Raw genomic sequence first — 18,702 nt, forward strand, 5'->3', positions numbered from 1 at the left:
CCAAGTGGACAAGGGAAGCTGTGGGAGGAAGGTGTCCCAGTGCCAGCACTGCAGGTCGAGTGCTGTGGGTCACCATGGGGCTATGTCAGGGTGGCACAGAGCCAGGGCAGGGAAATGGCATCGGGTCTTGGAGCTGAGACAGAGCTGGGGAGTCATGAAGATGCCGCAGAGGCTGGGGCGGGAACAGGGTGGGAGGATCCCCAGGGCTGGGGTTAGTTGTGGATCTCGCGGTCACAGGCAGGCAGGGTTTTGGGGAGCAAAGGGGGGCAAGATCCAGGGGAGACAGAGGCAAGACCCTGCAGCACCTGAGGACCAGGGCTTGTGGTGGAGGCAACAAGGTGATGAGCTGGAAGCCAAGGGGGACCGCACCACAGGCTGGACCCATGCTGATGGGACACAGCCCCACAGCCTTTGCTGGATGGGGATCAGGACAGGGCTGGAAGCGCAGCGTGGTCCTAGGTGCATGGGAGACACTTGGTATGGGGCACAGTCACCCCTTTCCACCCTGACATCTCTTTGATCCTTCTTCCCCTCCATTGTTTCAACGAGGCATGTCCAAGTCCTCAAAGTTCAGTCAGGAGCTGAGCATTAGGAAGCCAGAGTATCTGGTTCATTCAGAGGTTTCTCTGCAGTTTTTCTGGTCCCTGACCAACACAGGAGGTCAGGCTGGCTGGGCAGATGGATATTTTCAGATGCAAAGCAAATTTGCTCCAAAAGTTTCCCAAAGCAGAGCGGTTACATGTTCATCAGTGGCTTGGATGAGGGAATAGAGTGTACTATCAGCAAGTTTGCTGTTGACACCAAGGTGGGAGGACTGGCTGATATGCCAGAATGGCTGTGCTGCCATCCAGAGACCTGGACAGGCTGGAGAGTTGGGCAGGGAAAAATTGAATGAAATATAACAAGGGCAAGTGTAGAGTCTGTCATCTGGGCAGGAACAACCCCAGGTTCCAGTATAAGTTGGGGAACGATCTGTTGGAGAGCAGCATAGGGGAAAGGGACCTGGGGGTCCTGGGGACAGCAGAATGACCATGAGCCAGCACTTGGCCCTTGTGGCCAAGAAGGCCAATGGTACCTGGGGTGGATTAGAAGGGGGGTGGTCAGTAGGTCAGAGAGGTTCTCCTGCCCCTCTGCTCTGCCCTAGTGAGACCACACCTGGAATATTGTGTCCAGTTGTGGCCCCTCAGTTCCAGCAGGACAGGGAACTGCTGGAGAGAGTCCAGCGCAGGGCAACAAAGATGCTGAAGGGAGTGGAGCATCTCCCGTGTGAGGAAAGGCTGAGGGAGCGGGGGCTCTGGAGCTGGAGAAGAGGAGACTGAGGGGTGACCTCATTAATGGTTATCAATATGTAAAGGCTGAGCGTCATGAGGATGGAGCCAGGCTCTTCTTAGTGACAACCAGCAGTAGGACAAGGGGTAATGGGTTCAAACTGGAACACAAGAGGTTCCACTTAAATATGAGAAGAAACAACTTCTCAGTGAGGGTGGCAGAGCCTGGCCCAGGCTGCCCAGGGGGGTTGTGGAGTCTCCTTCTCTGCAGACATTCCAACCCGCCTGGACACCTTCCTGTGTAACCTCATCTGGGTGTTCCTGCTCCACGGGGGGATTGCACTGGATGAGCTCTCAGGGTCCCTTCCACTCCCTGACATTCCGTGATTCTGCGTGCGCCAGGAGGGCGGGGCGGGTGACGTCATCTCTCCGCGCCCGCCCTCTTCCGTCGCGGCGGGGCCGGCGGCGTTTCCTCGGCGCTGCGATGTCCTTGTCGCTGGCCAAGCTCGGCCCGGCCGCGGCCGCCGCCACTCGGGGCCGCCTGGGAAGCGCTGTCGTGCCGGCGGTGAGCGGGGCCGGGGAAGGGGGAGGTCCCTGCTCCCCAGCTGCCGTTGCCCTGGCTGCGCAGCGCGGCCGGGCGGGCTCACCTTGGGGTGCCCGGGCCGCTCCGGCCTCCCGCGGGGGTGGCTGTGCCGGTGGCGCCCGCTCTCCGCTCCTTGGGAGCGCAGCTGGGCCCCGAGCCGGCCTCCCCTCGCTCACAGCGGCCTTGTGGTGCTCGGAGGGGCCGTGTCCCGGGGGAGCGCTGGGACGGGCGTGGGGAGGCTGGGCTGGGCTGCTCCTTACAAGGGACCGTCCAGGGTTAATGGGTTCAACCTGGAACACAGGAGGTTCCACTTAAATCTGAGAAGAAACTTCTTCTCAGTGAGGGTGGCAGAGCCTGGCCCAGGCTGCCCAGGGGGGTTGTGGAGTCTCCTTCTCTGCAGACATTCCAGCCCGCCTGGACACCTTCCTGTGTAACCTCATCTGGCTGTTCCTGCTCCATGAGCATTTGGGGTCCCTTTCAGTCCCTGACATTCTGTGATTCAGTGGGCGAGTGCAGGGGCTGCGGAGAGGCAAGGTTTAAAGGAGAGGAGCGAGTAAATACCTGAGACGAGAGTGTGACGATGCACTGATCTTCAGCATGGGAATGTCACATTTGGCGGTGGAAGAAGAATAATAATAAATAAAAATAAAACCTCGTGTGTAAGTGAGGTCATTGCATTGCTCAAAATAAGGACTGTTCAGTTTTTACCAGGGTCTCTGGACGGTTTTGCTGAGCAGGGCTCACTAAGGTGTTGCCTTCAGCTTTACAGGCGAGGTGGGTGTTTCTTTCCACCTTTGTCCACAAACTGTCTTGTGCAGAAATGAAGCTGTAACTCTCCTGAGAGACCGGGAGAGGGTTTAATGTTCATATCTATCCAACAACAACCAAACAAAAGCCTGCTGTAATATCTTTCTTGGGAAGACAGGGCACATCATGTGTCTGTGCCCTCTAGGAAGTCTGGGACATTTCAGTCATCGTGAGGGCTCAGAGCAGAGTTCTGGCAGAGCAGTCCTGTTCTAATACATTGAAAATAATTCATGGCTTCTGGCTTTTCAGCCTAAATGCTGATTCAGTTGCTGAGCTGCACTGACAGTGCTAACTGTACTGTATGAAGATTATTATATGTGTGAGTGCATATCCCCCTGCATGTGCAGAAGTTCTGAAAAAGCTGAATGTTGATCGTGCCTAGTTTGGCTAAGAAAACTAAAATATGCCGCTTTTGTTGTTGTATTTTCTTTCAGGCAAGAATTCATATCAGCTCCAAGCAGAATTTGCAATATGGTTGGCTGGCTTACATGTTGGGAGACAGAGCTACAAAAAGATTCACTGAATACAGCAAAATCTTTACAGTGGAGGGAAACTTATCTTCTGGGAAGGGCAAGCTTGCAAAACAAATAGCAGAAAAACTAGGTACATCTTTCCCTATTTCTGCAATAGTTACTAGAATTTGACGGTGCAATTGTGATTATTTTATAAAGATAGTTCACCAAACCAGCAATTCTTGACCAGCAAATTGTTAGCCATGCTGCAGCTAATGTGCAGGTCTTATGGATACAGGGAGATTAAATTGTTGGTGAGGTTTGAAATGGTGATGGGATGCTTGTCAGATTTGTGGGATGCTTGTGTAAGTATGATTTGTTGTGAATGAAATTTCACTTCTAATGAAGTCAGTTTGCTCACTGAGCCCCCAGCTCTGGTAGAGTCACTGAGCACCTTGAGGGGCAGGATTTTCTGCATGGCTGTACGCAGCACGTCAAGGTGTTTTGAGGGCTGGTGACAAAAAGATTCTGCTTAGAACAAAAGCTCATAGCTTACTGTGTAGGTAAAAGGTGGCAATACTTCAAATTAGGGTTTGTCTACCCTCTGTGATGCCATTGACCAAAGGATTTCATATGCTGTTTTCAAATGTTATTTAATGTAGAGCTATATGGTTAAATGAGCTGAATAGATGTTCACTGTAATCAAACAAAACTTGCTGTTATGACTGGTGTTCTGTTATGTATTTTTTTTTTTCAGGAATGAAATATTTCCCAGAAGCAGACATCCATTACCTAGATAGAATCACAGGAGATGGAACGTTGCTGCCTGAGAAATTTAATGGCTTCTGTAACCTAGAGAGATTCTACAATGATCCAAAATGCTCTGACGGACACTCTTACCGACTGCAAGCTTGGCTGTTTGGTAACCGTGTTTTACAGTATGCTGATGCATTGGAGCATCTGCTGGCCACAGGTTAGATTCCACAGTGAATAAATTCCATGTATAGATTAACTTACAAGTCTAAGTTTTAAGTAAGCTGTTCTGAAGTGCTTTGCTAGTATCTGCATTTTTGAATGAAAGGTTGTTATGTTGTTAAGCTTTTTAGATTTTCCCCCTCAGTGCGTACAAGTGGATAGTCCATTTATAAAAATAGCCTGCATATTTTGTGAGAAAAAAATATATATATATATATGGTATATAATTTCTGGTCAAGGAAATATGCACCAGTTACCAATTTCATTAGTTTTAATGTGGCAATCCTTGATTATTATTTTCAAAAAGACATTTGAAACATACTAAGCTGGGAATGGTACAGCCCTCTTGAAACTCTCTCCACCCTTCCTGATGGTGTCATTTGTTCAGTATTTTTGATTTAATGAAATACTGGTTTTGTGGTGGTATTGTCACAATGTGAGTATTTTCTAGTGATAAAAGATTTCCTCTGCCAACACTGATCTGCCTGTTGCTTGTACATTAATAAATGTTTTCCAAAAAAGATGAAAATATGTGAATGCCAGAAAGTAGCAGACACAAATGTAAATGTATTCTTTTAATACAGTGTTGCTTAGCTACTGTAGTGATAGGCATGGTAGGAGAATATATGGGTGAGACAGGTGTGTTCAGCATACATATCTAGTATGTTTGTGTAAGGCAAACTTGCTCTGTTGTTTTAAATACAATTTCTAGAAGAGCGTTCAGAAAACTGACCATAAGAGCAGCACTGTCTTTAATTTTACATGTTGCTGCCAGCAGCCTCTTGGAGCCTTGCTGACTGGAACCTTCTTTCAATTGCAGGACAAGGTGTGGTGATGGAACGCTCTCCCTACAGCGACTTTGTATTTCTGGATGCAATGTTTAAACAAGGCTATATTCACAAGCGATGTAAGTTACTTGCATGCCAAAGGGTGTTATTTTGTCATAATCTCAACCCGAAGTGTGGAAGGTTAGTTTTTAAAAAGAAACAAAAAAGCCTGCTGGGAAGATGGACTCCTTTAAATATTCAGAATTGTTCATAAGGTGCTTTCCACCTTACTATTCCATGCATCAAGGACCAACCTCAAGCCATGAGACTTGGAGTTTTAATTCAAGGCTTTGGTTCTGCTTGCATGTTAAAGAACACGTATTCTGTGTGTTGCTTGTGTCCTGTCAGCCAGAGACTCCTGTAGGCCCCTGGAAGTGTGGGTGAGCATGCTAATGGAGCCTTCAGGCAGCCCCTGATCTTGGACCATTAGGCGGGATGTAAATAATGGGTCAGCAGAGTCTGGCCTACTTGTCTTTAAATGGCCACCCCTCCTTTGAATATCAAAGAATGCAGATGTTGCCCTTGCTGACAAGAAGGGCAAGGAGGAAGGTCCAAGAAGCTACAGGCCAGTCAGCCTCAGCTTGATCTGCAGGAAGCTGATGGAGCAAATCCTCCTGGGAGCCGTTTCCAAATATAGGGAAGATGTGAAGGTGATGGAGAAGAGTTGTCATAGTTTTATGAAAAGGAAATCATACCTAAACACCTGATAGTCAGCTCCTCATGGAAGGCTTGCTCAGTGGATGAGCAGAGAACAATGGTTATTGTTTAGCTTAACTTAAGCAAGGCTTTCAATGCTGTCTGATAACCTCCTCATGGACAAACTGATGAAGTATGGGTCAGATGTGTGGGTAGGAGATTAAAAAGTGGCAGAACTGCTGGGCTCAAAGCGTCATGATCCATGGTGCAAAGTCCAGCTAGAGGCCAATAACTAGTGGTGTATCCCAGCGGAGGATACTGGGGCCAAACCAGGTTTAAACTTGGTTTAAAACATGGATGACAGGACAGAGTGCAGCCTCAGCAGATTTGCAGGTGATGCAAAATTGGAAGGGGAATGGTTGACACATCATGTTTTTGGTGCTATTGAGAGGAATCTGGGCAGGATGGAGAAATGGTTGGATGGTAACCTCATGAAGTTCAACAAAAGGGACTGCAAAGTCCCGTACCTGGGAAGGAATAATGGCAGGGATACACCAGGAGACAACTGTGTAGAGGGTTTTGTGCAGGGGGACCTGGGAGGTCCTGATGGACACCAAGCTGAATGTGAGCCAGCAATGTGCCCTTCTGGCAAAGGATGCCACCAGCATCCTGGGTGCTGCATGAAGAGTGTTGTCAGCAGGTCAAGGGAGGTGACTACTGAATTTGGAGTATTGTGCCCAGTTCTGGGCTACCAGTTAAGGAAAGATAAGAACTTACCGGAGTGAGTCTAGCAAAGTGCCATGAAGTCACTAAGAAACTACAGCATACAATGTATGAGAAGCTGATAGAGCTGGGATTTTTTTTGGCTTGGAGAAGAGGAGGCTCAGGAGGATGTGTACAAATATGTGGTGGTATTTATGTGTATAAATACTTGATGGAGAATAGTATTGGTTGGAACCTCTCTTAGTGGCACCTAGTGAGAGGACAAGAGGCAAAAGGGCAACAACTGAAATAAAAGAAGTTTCATTTTTGAGGAGGAAGAAGGAAAAAAAAAACCCACAAAACAAACACAAGAACCCCAAAACAAACAAAACCAAAACAGTCAACACCAACCCAAACATTTTCTGCTGTGAGGACAGTAAAACCCTGGAGCAGATTGCCTGGGGAGGCTGTGGGATCTCTCACCTGGAGATACTTAGAACACTGTGGGACACAGTCCTGAGCTGCCTGCTCTAAGCAGTGTGGTTGAACCAGATGACCTGTGGTTGTTTCTTCCCACCTGAGTGATTCTGTGGCATGGGGTTATGGGTACTGAGCTCCTAAACAGCGCAGTGTTACTATGCTGATGCTCATGAGCAGACGTGTGGAGTCTCCATCCCTTGGCAGGAATGGAGCAGTTAGGTGACAGGAGACCAGCCGCAGCCAAAACATGCAAACTTACAGCTACACAAGAGCTTGGATATCTGGAGAAAATAGCTGTAAATCCCAGCCTGCAACTGACTCCTAAATAAATTGCTATTGGAATTCTTCTTTTTGCCTGTTCTCAGCAAATCTGGCATTTTGGCTACTCTTGAGGTAAAGGTAATTGTTTCCCTGTCTGCCTCCTATTTCTGCTGTCTTGTTTGATTTGACTTAAATTTAGGAGGTGTATGTTTGGTTTTTACGACCTGCCGTAAGTTGCAACTTCTGCTGAATGAATTTGAGGGCTGGTTATAATGAACTGTATCTTAGTGCTCTGTGTTGGTGAGGCAAACAAGCCCAGCAGCCCACAACATATATTTAATATAAAATTCCAGCAACAAGTAACAAATTGTACTGAAATCCTTTAACAAACACTGCTGCTTACTTTGGTGCCAAGCACAGTGAGCCTCAAATTTTTCAGGGCTGAATTTGAAAGCTTGGCACTATGTTTCAAGCTAAGCTCAGCAGCCTTGTTGAGGAAAGCTTGCACTTGAGCTGGGTTTAATAGAGCCTGTGCTATTCATGCCGCTTAAATTTGAATAAATGTTTCCCCTGAACCTGTGTGGCTTCCTAATCACCAACTGCTACCCCAAACATGCTTTAGGTTATTGAAGTGGTAGAAGAACACAGTTGCACAGACCCAACCAACTCCTCTTGCACACATTTTTCTTTACAGGACGGTGAGGTTCTCCAGTCCTGTCTTCCAAAGTGGAGTCTGGTTGTTATATCTCAGATTCTTATATCTCAGTGCATGTAGTTACTTAGTTTGCATCTTACTTTGTTTCTGAAAAGACTTCTATTCTAAAATCTTCCTGAATCCTATTTGAGGAAATGCCTACCCTAAACTTGCTGTATCAGTCAAGAAGTGGGGACTACAAATACACAGGTGGGGGGATGTGATTTATTTGCAAATAGAGTGCAGTAAAAAACCACTCAAGAAATGATTGTACATTGATTACCTGATAGGAACAGCATTAAAACTGTAACCTGGTGCACCTGTCCTCATTTGCAATGTGTATGTGTGTTCAGCTGGGCTGCCTTGAGCTCCACCCTGATTCATTTTGGTTTTTATACAGGTGTTGATCACTATAACGAGATCAAAGAGATCAGCATTTGTGAGTTCCTGCCACCTCACTTGGTCATTTATATAGATGTACCTGTCCCAGAGGTGCAGAAGAGGATTCAAGAGAAAGGCGAGGTAACTTTTATCTTTTGCCACTATTACTGCCTGTTACAGTCTGTATTTGTGCCCTTATGTGTGAGTCCTGTGGGGTTTGCTGCGGAATTCTGCTTTTCAAAAGCTTCTCAGCCTCTTAAGTGTAAGAACTGCATGTTGGTGATGACTGTGTGGGTATTCTGGTATGCTTGCTCTAAAAAAAAACCCAACCAAGCAAAAACAATGAAAAAAATCAACTTTTTTGACTGCATCAGTATGCTGTCATTTCTGTAATAAGGGGCTTTGTAAAAATCATCTGCTCTTAAAAACTAGCCTTTGTATCTGCTGTTTCAGGAGTCGTGTCCAGGTAACATGATTCTTGCAGTGCCATTTAAGATTATCTCTGCTTCCTGAGCGCCACAAGCCCCTGCTGGTTGTCCCCTTCTCCAGCTTACTGCTGTTTCAGACCCGTGTTGTTGTTAATGTGAGTGACTGGTGATCAACAGGTTCAGTTAACTTTCTGAACTTAAGAAAACAACTCGATGCTTGTGTTAACACAGTGAAACCGCCAGTTTTAAACTTAAAACTAATTTTAAGTATTCTATGACATAAAAAATCCAGGGTACTTTCTGACTGGGACAGAACCCCTTTAATGCTGGCACAGTTTCTCTCCAAGATGTCTCTTTCTAAGTCATGGCATTGGATGGAGACTACTGTTAAAACGAAACAAAAATTAACTTAGTTCTGTACTATTGTCTTCAAATTACCTCTCTTTATATCAGCATATTGGATTACTGGGTTATTGAAATAGTCTTGGATCAGAAATGCTGTTGGGTACTTGTATATAATGATTAATCTGAGTAAAGCTTTTGGTTTGGGTTTTTTCTTCCCCATTCTATGATATTTGGACACATGCTTGTAACTGTTCTCAGATGCATTTTGAGAATTGATGTTTACCTTGTCCTTTGTTCAAAGACCAAGGGAAATTGTCGTCAAGTGAAGCATTTAGCTGTGGAAAGCCTGAGAGGCTCAAAGGAAACTTTGATTTATTACTGAAATTTCTCAGGTCTCTCAATGCTTGCTGATGCCTACCTCTCCTGAAGCACATGTGCGTATGTCAGCGTGCTGGGGTGAGCCAGTAGCATTGTGTTCGGCAGTTTCCTGCTCATTTAAGAGGGAGCCTGATGATTGCCGAAGGGAGGTGACTTCAAAGCTGCAAATGGAAGGCTGCCCTTGCTGCTTGGTGACCTGCGTGGCCCAAATTGCTTAGTCTGCTGGTTGAATAATTTTCCCCTTCTGGCCTCCAGCAGTTTAGACCACGACTCTGTGTGCCTCTGTGCTTTAATGAACAAGATACTTTTGTGTAGGGAAACCATAGTTTTTTTATGAATTTCAGTGACAAAATTAGAAGCTTCTTAATGTATCGTGGGAACCTGTGGGTTCTTTGCCCTTGTGAGCATAAAGGTCAGTGGCATTTTTGAGTCCTGGTAGAAACTGCTGGTGCAACTTGTAACTTCCTTGGGGCAGTGACTCTACTGAACACTGGTTCTGGTTTGGGGATGGTATTTTTGGGAATTTTGCCTTCTCAACAAATGCAGTGTTTTACTGGTATTCAGCACACTATTGTTGCAGAGCGCTGGAAAAAGACAAGCCCTCCAGTGGGTCCAATGAGCAGAGACACAGATCCTGCCAACATAATGAGCATCTTGGATGAACATTTCAAGCAGGAAATGTCATTTTAATTTCAGGATTGAACCGAAGGAACACGTGGTAGATTAGAGAAATTCCTGGTATTTTCTAAGTGTGGCATTAAAGTGAACTGTATGGAAGATGAACTGTTGAATAGCAAGTATGATAGCTATGAAATTTTAAAGAAAGGTGTTTAGAGTTGGTGTTTGGAGTGGATGGTTGCCCGTGCACTTACCTGAAACTGTGGAAACTGATGCACGCTTGCTGCTCTTGTTGAAAAGGAAGACTCAGACCATCTTCTCCTATTTTCTGGATGATTGTATGTAACTTATTGAATGTGCAGGGAGCTAGGATTGCTCAGATTGGAAAGCTAATATTTTTGAGGCTGTTGATGTTCTCTTAGTTTATTTGAAGTTGGGGATAATGAGGTGATTCCTGTAACAAACTGAAATAAATGGGAAGGGTTTTTTTGTTTAATTTTTTTTTTTTGTTTTGGTTTGGTGTGTTTTTGCTTTTTATATTCTTCTGATCAGCCTACCCTTTCTTCCTAGATTCACTAGCATATAGGAAGAATCTTACTCATATGGCTAATCATTAAAACCATGGACATCATAGTACAGGGCAGAGCAGCAATTAATGCAGACTAACTTGTTGCTTAGGGTATTGTAGGTATTTAATGCCACGTAAGAAATTCAGAACAGTCCGAATGTCTTATTTCTTGAAACTTTCATTAATGTGTGTGTTGACTTGGACATTTGACTGCCAATACAAGAATGAGCTCTTGGCAGATGGTGTAGTAAGGGCCTTCTGCTCAGGCTAGAACTGCACTGGTGGGAGAAGAAAGAAAACTCATAACACTGTTTTCTGTTTGTTTTTAGCCGTATGAGAAAAAGGTGTCTGCTTCGTATCTCCAGAACATTGAGGATGCTTACAAGAAAACCTTCTTACCAGAGATCAGGTTAGCAAAACAAAATGTTTTGTCTGTTAAGTCATTCAGGATTCACGCAATTTTTTTACTCAAATCTTTGTCAATGTAAGCAAATAGAATCATATTATGTGAAAAGCCTCCTTTTGCTATGTGGCACAATATTGTCTCCTAATAATGGGGTGTTGCATTCTTGGTATAACAACTGTGTATACTTGTGTGTAGTTACCTCTGGCATTTGAGAAGCCTAATGCCAGTGTTAGAATATTGGAGGACTAAAAATTAAATATTTTGAGGTGTGAGCTTTATAAAGCAGTGGCTTTTGACTCTTAACAGATTCAGAGTGGGTGAAGTGTTGTGCAACAGTAAATTGATTGGATTTCATTAACTGACTGACCTAATATGTTGCAAAGCTAATGAGACCTGGTCTGCAGTATGTTTTTCTCATCCTGCTGTCTTGGGGCATTGCAACTTTGCTGTCATGGAGTCAGATAAACGAAAGCATAAACTTTTTTATAGTTAAAAGAGCACTTCAGGAGCAAAGCCAGGAATCTGCTCTGTTTGCTCTGCAGAAACAAGTTCTGTCTCCCTTTCTGGTAGTATTCTGTATGTGGTTGGTGTCAATATCCTTGCTTCTCTCTTAGCTTGTAACAGTGGCTGGAGTGCTTTCTTGAGTGAAGTCCAAAACGCCATAGCTATAGCTGCGTGTTTGCATAACCTGAGGAGAGCGTGATGCAATATAAGCTTTTCTCAGGCCTTTTTGGAGAGTTTTGAATTTTTCTCTCCTAAAAACTCCTTTTAGTTGTCATAGCTTGGACTAGTTTCTTTATAGTAGGAGGGAGGGAGAGGAGAAAGGCTTTCTGGTAAGGGACTGTTCCCTTTTCTTGTTCTGTTCCTCCACCTCATGAGGCATACACCTGGTAGCCTTCTGCATTTGGAAAGGGTCTGATGGACTTGTTTGTGCTGGTAAATGAAGACTGCACTACTACCTGCTCTTTTTCGGGCTCCCATTTCTCTAGCTGGGAAGCAAGAATGTGCGCACTGTGAACTGGAGATGAGACTACTCTAGTTTGCTAGCTGTCCCAATTCTTACAAAAGAGCTCTATCAGAAGTCAAACTGTCCTAAAAATCTAGAAGCATGCATATGTAACCTGTCTTGGTCCCTCATAAACAAATAAGGAGCTTTCTGGAAGAGAAACTCTTAAAGGTTGCAGACCCAGGCCTGCTTCACATCAAAAATATCTGTAGTCGTGCAAGTTCAGTGTGTGCATGAAGCTGATTGAGTTACATTTCAGTCAAAGTAGATATTCAGATCTTCCCCTTGCTTCCCTGCTTCATCTCCCAGGTTAAATCAGTGTAATTGCGCTGTCAGCAATTGGACTGAATAACTTTGTATTGAGTTTGTCATTCAGACAGGGCAGAAGTTGTTGGTGTGATGTGTGGTCGGCTGCCTCCCAGTGTGTCCCTCACAGGTTAGCGGCAGCACGTGGCTCTTGGAAGCAAAGAGGAGCAAAGGATGGAGAGGGAGGCTGGGAAGGCCTGGAACTGTCATTGCCCTGGGGGCAAAACTGTATTAAATTTACTGGCGAGGAGAAAAATGCTGCTTGTTTTTTGGATCAAATAGAGTCCCAGAAATGTACTGTGGTGTTTAGTGAGTCTAAATCCTAGACCCAGTCCTGCTGTGATTTCAACTCTTTCCCCTTTGTCTGTGCATGGTCAGTACACTTGTTAAGCAAACACCCTCTGCTTGGCATCCTCATCAGTGATGGGCTTGTCAGATCAATCTTTGTGCTCAGGTCTGAAGAAGGACATCTCTGTCCCCTTGATGTGGGGGGGTTGCGAATGTATGAAACTTCAGCCTTGTGCATCTCTGGACCTCACTGGTGGCTTGTGTATTGGATAAATATACACAAGCTTCAGTTGTCTTTAACTGCTTGTTTGCTGGTTTGCAGAGGGATGCAGTGAACTAAATTAATGCCTGGCTGTCAGTCTCCAGGCAGACTGAGAAGCATTTGATTCCCTAACTCTTGAGGATCACCAAAATCTGGTTCAGACAGGATAAAAAGAGTTGTTATAGACTGCTGAACAAACTCCCGTGTACTGTCTGTGTTCAAACTTATGCCTTCTTGTTCTATTACTTTTCTTGAAATGCAGCAGGAAAATAGTCTAGTTTCTTACTTAGCAAAATTCCTGTTATCTTGTTCCATTTAATTGGAGCAATTTGCTGCTTGAAGTGGTGTGTTTTCTAGTGGATATTTGGCTGTCTTAAAACTGGTGCTCGCTTTATAGTCTGACAAGTTCATGGCAGGTACTACTTTGTGATTTTGAACAGACAGCTTTTGGGTTTTTGGTTGTGTGTGGGGTTTTTTGTTTGTTTTGTTTTCTGGACCAAAGCCCTAAGATTGCTAATGTTCTCTTTCAAATCTGATACTGCTTCCACTGAGCAGCTGTTTTCTCTTAATGAAAGCCCTAATAATCTGCAGAGTATCAGGTGATTTGATCTTCATTGTTAAGCAATTGCCGGTATAAGACCCCGGTGAAGACTGATCTCTTCTTTTAATTACCAACAGCTGATATTGAAGATTTGAGTATGGTGCTACACTGTCACAGCAGCTCCCTTTGAAAGGAGACCATTTATTTTATTTCTGCGACTGAAGAGTCATTCTGAGGCTTTCAGCTTTGTTCTCCAGTTGAGAACAAACTCTTTAAGTAGTTCCCCTACTAGGAGCAGCAGTTGAATGGCTGCCTGTAAGAGCTTGAGGGTTTGGAGGAATAAAATGCCTTTTATTCCTGGATTCTTTTTCCAAACCTGTTTCGACTGACCAGTGTTAAGGCAGAGCAGGAAATACCTTATAACCGCAGCAGTCTTAACTATTTTGCTAATGTGACCTCTTAAGGCAACTTAGCTTGCCAACCTTAATCCTGCTTGAACTTGGAACTGGTTGTGCTAAACAAAATGTTTGCAAATCCTTCCCAATGCTCTTCAGCATTGCTGTGTGTTTGTTATACTGTGTATTTTCTCTTAGGTTTTTGTTAGCTAAAGGAAAGATCTTCCAGGACAGCTGGACCAGGTTTGAGAACAACTGTTGCAGAGTGTGGCTGTGCATGTGTAGTAATGAAACACGTTCATATAGGAACTCCTGTTGTGGCCCTGCTGTTACCTATTTTAAATGTTTTTATAATTATGGATCCTGCTGCCTGTGTTGTATTGGTTCAGTTAGCTGAATGAATGTGTTCTTCTATTAAAAATTACCCACAGGTATTAATGTACTTGTAAAAAGGATGGTCTACTGAAGTTTTGGGTTAGACTGGTTGAAAATTTCACTTGACTTCAAATTAGATTGGGCAGTGGTAATTTGGGCAAGTATTCACATTAGTCAAATGGAAGAAAAATCTTAGGTGGGATTGTGTTGTTGTTTTGTTTTGTTTTTTTGTTTTTGTTTTTCTTTTTTTTTTGTACAAACTATGTAGGTACCACAGGCCATTTACCCTTTACAAACAATTTCCCAGCAGGGAAGAAGCAACTTACAGGTGTAATAGGAATTCTATTGCAAGAACTCTGAGAGCATTTTGAAAAATTGTGATGATTCTGGTTCTGTGTTTGTGCCTTTTAGCTTCATTTCTGCTTTGTTTTGGAGTAGGGGCGAAAGGATGGGGAGAGCAGTTGTGTCAGGGAAACTAATATTTTTTTTCTTCTTCTTTGCAGTGAAACCAGTGAACTTCTGCAGTACACAGCAAACGAGGCAGAGGATGTGGAGAGGGTAAGAGTTTGCTCTGTGTGTGTATATATATATATATATATATATTTTTTTTTTTTTAACTTCCAACACTGAATGTAAAGAGAATGCATTGTCCTAGATAACAAACTTTGTTAACTAGTTAATGCATTTAGTGTTTGTTGCTATGGCAAAGATCTGAATGGGTCTGTAGTAGAATATTGTAATGGGTGTCATTTTGTCAGGAGAGTGGAAATCTCACCCCCCAGCCCTTTTGCCAAGAGACCTGGCTGGCTGAGCAAGCAAAGCCGCCTGCAGACCACATGATTATCACTCATGATTCTTTTAGTATAGTTTGTCTCATGTAACATATGCTGGGTGTTTCCAGACTTGGTTTGTTTTCTAAAGCAAATCCCGTGAGGGGGGTGGAAACAACATTTCCAGAGTCCCTGCTGGGCTGAGTGGTGGTTGGCTGTTTGGTCAGGATCTGTGTTTGAAGTGCCTGGTGGGATTGGCAAGGCTCATTTTGGGAGCTAACAACATTAACCAAAAGGTAGGTCAGCTCCAGCATTCAGCTCAGACTTTGTGTACCAGTGTAAGGTCTGTCTCTGTCTTTTGTCGTTGCGCAGCTTTCTGTGATCCAGTTTGGTGCACAGGTTTCTATGTGATAAAATGGCTGTTGTTTTCTAAGAGGTAGTCATTATTTTGTTATAGCAAAGAGCTGGATAACCAGAGCTGTTATAAGCTTTGTAGCCCTGTATGAGCTAGCACATGGTATCCAAACTGCAGTTTTTTCTCCAAAGGGTTTTGCCAGACACATTAGCCCAGAACCAAGTCAGATAAATTACCTTCTTATTGCTAGAAATGAGCCATGTGTTATATGACAGGATTAAGATCACTGCATCCTCCTGCTCGACTGTGTTATCTTTTTGGAGACGGTATAATAATTTGCCTTATTTTGGCAAACATTTTTGCTCATGTAGGGTTACTAGGATGGTAAGAGAAACCTTCTGCTTCCCCATGGTTAACTTCTCTCTGTAGCTTCTGTCCGCTGTTGGGAAAGAGCAACAAGGTTTTTGTAATTCCGGACAGTTCTGTAGTGGGCCCGTTTCAGTTCTAGGGATGAAAGTTACACAGTGAATCCCTCAATGCTTACTTGAATTCTGTAGTAACAAAAAGGATCTCAGCTGCACTACAAATATCTTTTTGGATATGTCTTGCTGATTTTAATATTTCTGTCCTCTGTGTTCCTTGTTTGAAAGCTCTGATAATCCTCCCAGAGTGCACTTAATGCTCTCCTTTCCTCTGTTGGAGGAGAGAAGAAATATGAGGCTGGTTATGTTGCTTTTTGGTTCAGGAAATAGGTCTAGATCTTTGCACAGCAGTATGCAATTAATTCCTAAATCAGCTGGGAAGAGAGAAGTGGCAGGGTGACTGCTCTGAGATGGAAAACTTGCTAGTTCGGTGAAGGGGAGAAGTTTGGAAAAGTATAACAAGCTTTAAAAAAAAAAAAAGCATGTTTGAACACGTAAGCGTCACGTGAGGCAGTTTATTGCTGCTGTGCTCACACACTGATGGACTCAATTTGCCTGAAGTCTGATTAATTTTCTGTAATTTTCTTTTCATCTGACCAAAACACTGTTGATAATGCACCGGTGCTTTAGCTGTTGCTGAGCAGTGCTCACACAGCATCAAGCCTGTTTGTTTCTCATTCTGCCCCTTGCAATTAGGGTGGTGATGTGCAAGGGACACAGCTGGGACCCCTGACTAGGACTGACCAAAGGGATATTCCACACCATGTAACATCATGGTTGGCAATAAAACCGGGGTAGTTTTTTTTCCAAACTAGTCGTTGCTGAGAGCAATACTGGGATCAAGAGGCTGGATAACCTCCTGTATCTTTGAACTTGGTTCCTGCTGTTGGAGTTGATGATGAATCTGTTTCAGCTGAAGTCTGAAGTAAACTCTCCTCTCTTAAGCCTGACTTTGGAGAAATGAAGTGTGAATTTTAATTGGCATTGCACGTGACAGTAGCCAGCACTTAATATCCTGGTGTTCCCATGCAAAAGCTTTGTGAAGCAGAAAATATTGATAAGGACTTTCCTGGCCCTAAAAATTTAACCCCCATTAACTGCATTGTTGTGTGTTTCTAGGCCTGTGACCTTTACCAGCTGACAATATACGTGAATCATTCTGTATCATTTCGAGGAAGGGGAAAATAAATACTGAAGAGTGTAAACCTTCACATTTTACGTTAGTCCTGAAATTACTGTTTCCAAATAGCTCTTGAATCTTTGAGGTTTTGGTCTTGTGGGTACCCCTGTGAAAAATTGAGAGTGCAGCCTCATTGTTCCCATGTGCATAAAGAATAAAGTATTGCTTTAGTGCTCTCAGGGTAGGGGTGTCCATGCTCCTGTGGTAGGTGAGGCACAGAGCACTCAGCATTCCTTGTCACAGGCCACACACCTGCAGCCACAGGGAATATTCAGCTTTGCAGTGAGAAGCATCCTCTGTGGCAAGAAGCATCCCAAGAATAGCATGTTCTCTGTCACATTTTTAGATTTTAATCTTTTTTTTTTAAGGGACAAAAATAAGAAGATGAAATGAAGAAGAAAACAGAGGTCAGGGTGGGTAGGAGAATATTGAGTAATTATAGTTAGGTTTTTTTTCTGGATAACACAAAAGAAAGGATAAGATGTGAGAGCCATTGTGTTTCAAGAATGTAGCCACAGATGTTTGGCAGAAGAAATAATATGAGAAGATGGGGAGATATTTGCTTGTTTTCTCCCCTTCCTTCTGTGTATGTCTTGAAGTGGTCAGAATAAAGCAGTTTGTTTCCTCCCTACATGTTTTTGTAGTAAAACCCATTGCTAGACAGTTTATGTTAATCATTTAAGTCATGGTTTAATCTCAGACTAAAGCTCTTATTGCTTGAGTTAGAGAGTCTACCAAGCTCAGCAGTCTTGGGTCATTGCTGTACATGGAGTCTCCAGAATGCACTACTGGAGTTCTGAATTTGCTTGGACAAATCTCAATTAGAGGAAGGGTTATTATTTGGATGTCAAAGCACAAGATGGTATCATTGTCATTGTTAGATGGTATCTATAGAGATTGGTACTCTTTCCCCTTCAAAGAATAAAGTTGGTTTTGTTTTATTTTGTTCCCTTCTGTTCAGACTCAGTTTACTATTGGAATGAAAGAGCTGAAATTTGGAAATAAGGCTTGGCAGGAGGGATTTGGCTTTGGCTGGTAGGGTGTTTGTTTACACAGGTGTATCCTGTTGATATATAGCAATATTTATCTGTTAGTGAGCTTCCATCTAGATTATTTGCTGTGATTTGGGAGCTTATTTTTTCATGATCTTATAGTTTAATGGCTTTTGAGTTGCTCAGAGCAGACAAAACTTAGAAGGACTTTTCTTCTGAAATGTGTTTTAAAAAGATCATTATTAGAAGTTGTGCTGCAATCAGGTTTCAGTCAGTCATTTGCTTCTAATTCCCAGGGGGTGCCAAGGAATTCCTTATAGATTAAGAAGCTATTCTTCTAGCCTATTCAGAGGCTGATACCACTGTTAATGAGCTGCTGAGCAAGATATCTTCTGATATGATAAAAAGAGTGTGCAAAACTAATTTGGATACAGATTTCTTTTTCTCTGCAACATATTCTGATTTCTATTGTTGGCAAATCTATTATTAGTCCTGTTGTCAAGCATAGAGGTGAGTTTTCCAAAGCTTTGCTGTGGAGTAGAGAATTGCTTTTGCATAGCTGATGGGAAGTATGGTTGAAGTTCAGCTTTTAAATTAAATCATTAAAATAAATAATGGATATTTGAACTGACTTACCATGCACCTCTCTTCCTCTTTCCACCATTGAATGCTTATCTTGGAGAGTTCTGTTAGAGCAGTTTGGTAGGAAGAAGTTTCTAAGTACAAATTTGAAAACTCTTGTGAATGTCTGGTTGGGTTTTCTGTAGCGTTTTTTGAAGATGGAAACACTTTTCCATCAACAGGTAGATTTGTCATCAGCTTTTTTTCTTTATATGAAAAGAAGGTTTTCTGTGCTCTCAGCTACAGTATTTGGCTTGCCAACTTTGCCTCTTTGTAAGACATCAAAAATGGTTAAAGAGCACATAACTTGCTTAAAGTTTTACATATGCCTTGGTATTGTCGTGTCAACCATTTTTTTTGGTCTTTATGAGCAAAATTAG

The 18,702-nt window shown here is 43.3% G+C and overlaps 1 protein-coding gene across 1 annotated transcript in view; it reads left to right on the top strand.

The window, feature by feature from the left end:
- Nucleotides 1-1,708: 1,708 nt before the first annotated feature.
- The window catches only part of NDUFA10 (NADH:ubiquinone oxidoreductase subunit A10), a 41,200-nt gene continuing 24,206 nt past the window's right edge, over nt 1,709-18,702 (top strand). Inside the window, exons 1-7 of the mRNA XM_082057227.1 lie at nt 1,709-1,833; nt 3,093-3,261; nt 3,868-4,083; nt 4,906-4,992; nt 8,086-8,207; nt 10,733-10,812; nt 14,486-14,540. Coding sequence (XP_081913353.1) covers nt 1,753-1,833; nt 3,093-3,261; nt 3,868-4,083; nt 4,906-4,992; nt 8,086-8,207; nt 10,733-10,812; nt 14,486-14,540 — 810 coding nt within the window. The 5' untranslated portion in view covers nt 1,709-1,752. The remainder of the gene's footprint in view (nt 1,834-3,092; nt 3,262-3,867; nt 4,084-4,905; nt 4,993-8,085; nt 8,208-10,732; nt 10,813-14,485; nt 14,541-18,702) is intronic.

Source organism: Streptopelia decaocto (assembly GCF_964273445.1).
Source record: "Streptopelia decaocto genome assembly, chromosome: 6".
In the NCBI taxonomy this organism is placed as follows: domain Eukaryota; kingdom Metazoa; phylum Chordata; class Aves; order Columbiformes; family Columbidae; genus Streptopelia; species Streptopelia decaocto.